Source organism: Lactuca serriola, chromosome 7 (assembly GCF_051521515.1).
Source record: "Lactuca serriola cultivar US96UC23 chromosome 7, Lser_US96UC23_V15, whole genome shotgun sequence".
Lineage (NCBI taxonomy): Eukaryota > Viridiplantae > Streptophyta > Magnoliopsida > Asterales > Asteraceae > Lactuca > Lactuca serriola.
In genome coordinates this window covers 14,408,949-14,417,419 of record NC_136414.1, presented here as the reverse complement: position 1 = coordinate 14,417,419, position 8,471 = coordinate 14,408,949, and the positions used below count along the sequence as shown (strand labels likewise).

At 29.5% G+C, this 8,471-nt stretch overlaps 1 protein-coding gene across 1 annotated transcript; it reads left to right on the top strand.

The window, feature by feature from the left end:
* Positions 1-1,825: 1,825 nt before the first annotated feature.
* On the top strand, positions 1,826-6,923 carry LOC145064987 (Heavy metal transport/detoxification superfamily protein). Its single transcript, XM_079012336.1, has 4 exons — positions 1,826-1,961; positions 2,910-3,070; positions 6,082-6,172; positions 6,465-6,923. The coding sequence occupies exons 1-4, from the start codon at positions 1,850-1,852 to the stop codon at positions 6,782-6,784; spliced, it is 684 nt and encodes a 227-aa protein (XP_078868462.1). The 5' UTR covers positions 1,826-1,849; the 3' UTR covers positions 6,785-6,923.
* The last annotated feature ends 1,548 nt before the right edge of the window (positions 6,924-8,471 follow it).

The window sequence follows — 8,471 nt, the reverse complement described above, 5'->3', positions numbered from 1 at the left end:
TTGACTAGGTCAGAGTTCGACAATGGCTTTTGGAAGCTACAATTTGTCGATCGATTCAGAAGTTATATTGATAATTATAGTTATGGACTTATCCAAGTGGGGGACTGTTGGATTAGGTGTCTAAGCCCATAACTAAAATTAGTAGACACTTGAATTGATAGTAGCACGATCACTTTTGGGTTGCCCTCAAACCTAGCAATTGGATAAGATGACTTTGAGAGAGAGAGAGAGAGAGAGAGAGAGAGAAAGAGAGAGAAAGAGAGAGAGATTAATTTATTATGTGATTAATAAATTGAAATAAATAGGTTATTAATGTATTATGGAAATAATATATTAATTAGAAAATGTATTATTTAATTAATAATTAATCAGAAATTAACTGAAATTAATTTTAGGCTTAATTAAATGTATAGAGACTGTTTGATTATTTATTGAAAGTTGAAGAAGGTAGGATCGAGAATCTCATGGGATGAGGTGGACGAAATTCCTCTAGGGCAAGCCTAGATGATTTCGTCCAAAGCTCCTTGGATAAGGAGATTGAGTTGCTTGGTCGCCAAGTAAATCAATCTAAGGCTTTGGCCCCAAGATTCCTCAACTATATAAGGCCATCCCTAGCCCTATATTTCGTCAACTCCTTTCTTCCCTAAGGCTTGGATTAAAATTGTTACTCTCCCCTCTCCTCTCTATTAAGTCATCATCTTGCTAACTTGGGTGTAAACCATTAGAGACACGACACTTGTGGTACTTGCTTTCAAGAGATCTACAAGAATAAATCATTGTTATTTACTATAATAACAATTAAGGTATGTAATCCTAAACCCTTGAGGTTCTTAGAGTTTATTATTAATGTTCTTAGTTATAGGTTCAATAGAGAAAACATAGATCCTATTTAAGTTGCATGCAAACTTAAGTTTATTTGTTTTACCTAAATTTTATCAGTGGTATCAGAGTGTTTGATTTGTTTTCAATTGAATAACTATAAGAATTAGATCAATTAGGGTTTTCAAAAAAAACATTTTCACTTCTTCTTTATAAGATTATATCTAAAAAATTGCTTTCAATTGACATTAAAACTAACACTTAATGACTTAAAAAACAAATCTATTAAGGATGTGTTTGACATGAAGCGTTTTGGAGTGTTTGAGAGCTTCTAACTTCTAGCATTTTACAAAACGCTCCGTTTTGAACAGAAAACCTTATTTGACACTACAAGCTTCTAATGTTTAGTTTGAACAAAACGCTCTAAATCTCAATGCTATTTCACGTAGCGTTTAACAGAACGTTACCAACTACAAGCTACAAGCTACCCACCATCCGCTGCAGGCTACCCACTACCAGTTAGTTTTGCCGAACACGTCCTAAGTGTTCATGCCATTATAGAATTTGAGACATATAAAAATACAAAAAAAATACAAATATAAATATATATGTTAATTAGAATATTAGAATTTCCAGATTGATATTATGTTTTATAAACAACGTTGTGCTTTCTTCTTTCGTATCCTACAAAAATAGTTTCTTGTGGTTTTATAAATTATAATAATGAGTAATGAGCTCTTATTGATTAATACTTGTTAATTCAGGTTTTAGTTTTTTAATCTTAAAGTCGTCACAGGAAACCAAACAAGATCCAAGAAATTTGGGCCCTATTCCATTGACTGAACATGCTCACTGATGGGCGATGGCTACCAACCATGATTTTGGGTCATATGTTTGCAGTGGTTAGTCAACCACCGTAATCGAATTCCCACCAAACATTTCTCGTGAAGAACACTTCATTTTTATAACACCTTGCATAAACAGCTTTTCATAACCGTAGTAACAATTTTAAATCTTCAAAGTTCTTGCCATGGCCAAAGTAGAAGAAAAGAAAGAAACCATCACCATTGCAGTTTATAAAGCTAATCTGCATTGCCCAAAATGTGCTCATGATATTAAGAAGCCTCTCTTGAGAACCCCAGGTAACCACCTTTCTTTAAAAATTGCAAATTTTTTAATTATATTACGTTTGGTTTTTATTACAATATAATTAAATAAAGACGCATTCATGCATGCCAGTCGTTAATTAGTATCTCAAACTCTATTTTTGCCATTATGTTTAACTAACAATCAAATAATTTCATTAAACTAGGCCTCATGGAAGTATCTTACCATGTCTTCCGTTAAATGACAAAAATGTTTTTGTCTCGTATTTTTGTCACTATATTCGGGTCTATAAGGGTTGTTTTGTCTTTTTCGTCCATTCTTGTTGTGCAAACCTTATGACCCTCTGTTTGGTCAAGAAGACCCGAGAAAGTAACCACTATGAGCGGACCAAAGAAAAATATAAAGGGAAACTCAAAACTTAAAAAACATATATTATATATATTATCGATATCTTTTCATTTTTGAAGGTGGGGGTTAGTATATGTCTGAGACAGAATCTTACGATATTCTTGTTAAACATCTTGTTAGCCAAATGAGTTAGTCAAACTTGTTATTATCAATATGTAAATGAGAAATCAAATATCCTATTATTTTTTTTTCTTCTATTATCTTCATACACATTTAAAATTGTAATACTTGTTATATTTAATAAAATTAATAAATTTTTTTATTACTTTTGACATCATCTAAATTAAAAATAGTAAGAAAAACAGATAAAAAAAATAAGTTGAAGGATATTTAATTTCTCTATGTAAATTGATTAATAAGTACAACAAATAGTTATCTATTATTTTTTTTTTTCCAACTTTTATGGTGCACTTAAAACGTCTAAAATGTTCTTGTTTTTTTATACAAATTTACAATATTAACATTAAGTGCAAAGTTTCCAAGGGATCAACTATGCCCACCCTACCCCACTCTTACGGCCCCTTAGAACCAAATTTTGTAAAGATAACTTTTTGTTGTTGGTTGTGTTAAAACAGGAGTCCATAAAGTGGATGCTAAGCATGAGAAAGGTCAAATTACAGTGGAGGGCACCTTTGAAGTGAAGAAGATTCATGAAAGATTAGAGAAATGGAGTAGGAAAAAGGTTGAAATTTTATCCCAAGATAAGAAAATATTGGAGAAGAAGGATGCAAAGAAAGTAAGAGTTACTTCAACTTAATTTTTATTTAATTTTAAGAGAAATCTTATGTGAAGTTTTAATATTTTAACTCAGTTTATCAAAAAGTGATAAACTAAGTTTACTATACAGAAAAATACAGAATACCGATTAAAACTTCAGAAAAATCATATTTTTGCTGGTTTTGCAAATGTAGTCGGTATCCTATATTTTTCCAGTAATTTAGATAAAATATTTGGATTTTTTTGAATATTATCCATTTTTTATCAATAACTAAAATATTAAGATTTTTTGAATATTACTTTTGAATTAATGTATATTATTATTAATAAATTATTTTAAACATAACATTTTTTATATTATAAACAAAATAAATATAGTTGTTGAGCATTTCTAGGAATGAAAATGTAGACTCTGTATGTTCATCTAATTATACATCGTTGCGATTGTTATGGTGCGATAGCATTTTGTGGGTGTCCATATATTGGTGTCTCTTTTATGTTCTTTATCCACCCGTCCTCTACATATACCTAGTAATAACCATCTAACACACATCTAAAGAAAGTACAAAGTGAGCTTTGAATAACAGTTTAAATAGAAAACCATTTTTCATTCATTTTCATCACCAAATTAGATAACCACTTTTCATTCATTTCCTACACCAAATGGCTGCTACCGTTTCAAAGAGTGAACACATATATAGAAATGGTCATTGCATGAGAAAAATTACATAAATAATCCTTATTTTATTTATTTTTTTTTTTTTTCAAATTAAGACCCATTGCAGCCTGATTACCTTGTAAAATTTTCATTTTTAGCCTTATTTTATTTTATTTTCCAAATTTTGTCCAAACCTTTTTGTATAAGCCATTCAAAAAAATTTTATACTACCACCGTGGCATATTTACTATCAACTATTGATTTTTAAATTTTTTATTTTTTAACTTTTACTTTAAATATTTATGTTTTTTTATATATAATTTGATTAAAAAATATATGAATGAATTGTATTTTAAATGTTTTTTTCATTGTTATAAGTTTCATCAAGTAATATATAATACAAATAAAAAATTTAAGTTCAAAGTTGAAAAATAAAGATTTTAAAAGTCAAAAATAGACATTAAATATGGATGAAAGGAGTATATATATATATATATATATATATATATATATATATATATATATATATATATATATATATATATTCTAAATTAAATTTTTTTTGAATGATTTTTTCCTACTTTTACATTTTATAATGTGTATTTACAATTTTTTTTTAAATTGATTTTTTTTTACAAAATTACTATTTTTACATATTTGATTTTATATCTATTCATATATATATATATATATATATATATATATATATATATATATATATATATATATATATATATATATATATATATATATTGAAAAAGGTTTTGTTTTACATTTGTTTTCTATTTTTAACATATTTGTTTTCATGTATGTAGGCTGTACACATATAAAAAATAGTTTCTTTTGAATATTCGTTTTGAGAAAATAATATACATTTTTATTTATATTTATTCGTAATCCTATTGCAAATTATGTATTGGTATAATTAGCATGAGTTTTCAAAGTACAACGAGATAAATACGTATGTGTTTATGGTTGAGTGTGTGAATGTGTGCAATTGCATTTCATGTGACTATGTGTCTATATGTGACTTTGTCGTGTGTATGTGTATGGTTGTGTATATGTGGCAAAAAAAACAGAAAGTGCATTGCTATTTTTGTCTTTGCCACATCTCTCTCTCTCTCTCTCTCTCTCTCTCTCTCTCTCTCCAACACAATCAGTTTTCATAAAAAATATTTCTTAAACTCTCTCTTGCCGTAACATGTGAGATTAAAACCGTCGTTAACACACATTATGCAATACTTATGGCTTAGTGAACAACAATCTTGTACGAAAGGTCAAGTTGCTCATCTTGAACATGAAATTTTTCACTTATACATGCAAGTGAGTTTGTTTTCTAGGTTTTGATCTAAAACCGAAGCAAAAATCATAATCAATCGGTTTTTAACCCTGATAAATCGTTTGAGTACTCCTGGTTTTTATAGATCCTTTTTCATTTAAACGACCAACTTTCGGTAAGTAAATACATATGTTAAAGTAACTAAAACTCTAATTAACTCTTTCAATATTAAGTATCTACTAACAAGTACACGTAAGATATGTAGTTTAATAACATAAGTTTTTGTTCATTTTGTTCATTTTTTACTTAAAACTGAAATTCATGATCTTATAAAAATAAAATATCAAGCAGAACCCATCAACGATGTTGGCTATAGTTCGTATACCCTAGTCATTACAATTAAGAGCATTTACAATGCATAACTTGATCAATTATGGTTTAAAATATGTTCTATTGATCGAACTTTTGATAGTTTAATATATTGTTGGAATTAACCAATAAAATTGTATGAAAAGCATAATGTCAATATGAGAATAGTAAATTTTATAGAGTTCGATCCATCAATTGTGAATGCCCTAAGTCTGATTTCCATTCATTCTTTCCTAGCTAGTTTGTGGTTGTATTATACATTATAGGCGTGTGAAAAAGATAACCGAAATATCGACCCAAAATCCAAGATATTAAAGCCTTTAAAATCGAATATTTCTATATATAGGTTGACATGATGATGGTTCAATAGTAGTTAATACTCCCTACACACATCTAGTAGCACCCATGAATATACCTCATACCTTCACACCATTACTTTGTTTCAATATCGATCTAATATTTCAATATTGGTATATTAAGACACTATATATAGATACTTAATTCATTTCATTACTTTGGTACAAACATATTTCATTGTCCAAAAAACCATGTTTCCCTTATTATTTATACGGTTAATTTAGTGCATGTCAAATGTAATTAATATAAAACAATCTTATTATGTAAATGTTCTTTCCTGTATGACAAATGTGGCCTATAAGACCATATTTTTTGGTGAACAAATAGTCAAATTCTAACCGTATCTGACATTTGTTTGTGCACGAAGGAAACTATAATAAAGACGACAAAAATAAAGGCTTACATGCACTGTGAAAAGTGTGAGCACGATCTAAGAGCGAAGCTCCTCAAACACAAAGGTAAAGGCATAATGATATTGTTAAAAGTAATAGGTTTTACTTCTTTGTAATTAACGTAATAGACTTGTGGAGACAATACTTAATCTAGAAAACTATATATGGACGTGTCATTTTGACTTAGCCATTACATGATACAATTTTTTCTTCCCATGTGTGTTGTCATTTTTATCAAAAAATTTCTATACATGGTTAATGTCAACAACATTTATTCAAAAAAAGGAAAAAAAAAGGAGTTTTATATGTAAATTGTGATATATATCACAGTTGAACTTAAAACTATGAAAAATGGCAGGTATACACGATGTGAAAACAGACATAAAATCACAAACTGTTGTAATCGAAGGAGTTATCGAAGCTGAAAAGATTGTGACTTATATGCAAAAGAGAGCACGCAAACACGCAGAGATCATACCCATACCTCCTCCAAAAGAGAAGGTGGAAACGAAAGAAAAGGTGATTGTTGATGTTGTATCTACAAAGATTGTGGAATTCGAAGAGAAAAAGAAAGTTGAAGCAAAGACAAAGGATGGTGAGGTCCCGTATTTTGTTCACTATGTGTATGCCCCTCAGATGTTTAGTGATGAAAACCCCAATGCTTGTTTGGTAATGTAGAATAGGGCACCAAAAATCATGTTTTTTTTTTCTTGGTAAGATTTCTCATTTGTACTGTAATTAAATATAATTGCTGCTTTAACATCATTTGTGTATCGAACATATTTAAAGTGTCAAAATACTTATATTTTTTTAGTAATATGTCTAGAACCCTTAGTCATTGATTTTAAGAGACTTAATTACTACCAGTTTAATATTGAAATACTCCATACCAAGAAGACATGCACGTTTCATTAGCTTAGAACACATTTATTTAGGGTTTCTGGTTTTTGCGGCTTTAAAGGAGCTCTATAAACATGAAAAGAACTGCAAGTGAGAAAAGTAAAAGTGTAATAAAAGAATAAACCTCAAACTAAATGCCATATGAAAGGAGCTAGCATATGTATATATAATATACAAGAAGAACAAGACAGTCAAAACAGTGTGTAACGGAGAGAGTTTTTCCCTTTTGATAGTACGGTAGGTAAGCCAAAAACATAAGATTTACAGCCCAAATACAGTGACCAAGAAGAAAAGAAAATAACAAAATATATAGTATTTTTTTTTTTCGTGGTTTTTGACACATTTGCGTAACTAGTTAATTCAGAGGATTTTATGTAAAACGTCCAACCTAATAACTTTTTAACTCCAGTTCTAAGGAGTACGGCATGTTGAAACTCAATAGCACACTAATGGACTATTGAGATTTTAAACTGAAAAAAGTTCTCAAGCCGTATCTATCTGGTTAAAAAAACAAGATATATATCGCTACTGCTTTATGTGAATTAATCATTACAATTGAAGCTGATAATAATTTGAGAGAGAGAGAGAGAGAGAGAGAGTGAGGGAGTCCTATACTCATTTAAGTAATCAAAGTGCTCAGGCGATCCTCTGGTGTATGGAAGTAATGATTCTATCATCTATGCCCTTTTTCTTTTTCTTCTTTTTCTTTTTTAATTCAACGTATTTGATCTTATAGTTGGTAATTCCAAGTTTATCATCATCTCACATTCTGAATGACTGGTGTGTTACTGGTGTGGCCCAACACGATGATGAGGTCAATGAGATTCAAACATGAAATTTCATATGACAATAGTATTTTAAGGATCATACTTTACATGTTAATAATTCTGGTTAATACTATCAAGAACTCTATCATGCTGATAGAGACTAAACTGTTTGCCCATCCGTGACGAATTTGGTAACCAGAAACACCCAAATTAGAATCTTATTTATACACACAGCTAATACTCATCAATATTTTCAATTTTCAGATATTAAGATTAACTCGGTGTTGCTGTGCTAAAGGCATTCAGTAAACCCTAAAAAGAACGACTTTCTATTTTGTGGGTTGTATACGTATCCCAACCTAGAGTACTCATGAAGATTAATAATCACATAAGACACAAAAATTGACATGGTTCACCTAATATAGGAGTGAGTATCGATCCTGTAATATATTGGGAGAGAAAACAACACAGGTGAGAAAATACATAAGAAAAATTGGCAATTCATAACCCTAAAGCAGACATTAATTACAAACTCCTATACAGATGTATCCATTTGCCTCTTTGACGAGAGTACATGATCTTAGCATTCAAACTCGATTAGGGTTTCACGATTTCAAGCTTTTCAACGAGAACACTTACCATATATATATCTTAGGGTTTTGTAGTATGAACCCTAATTTATCAATGCAAGATACAAA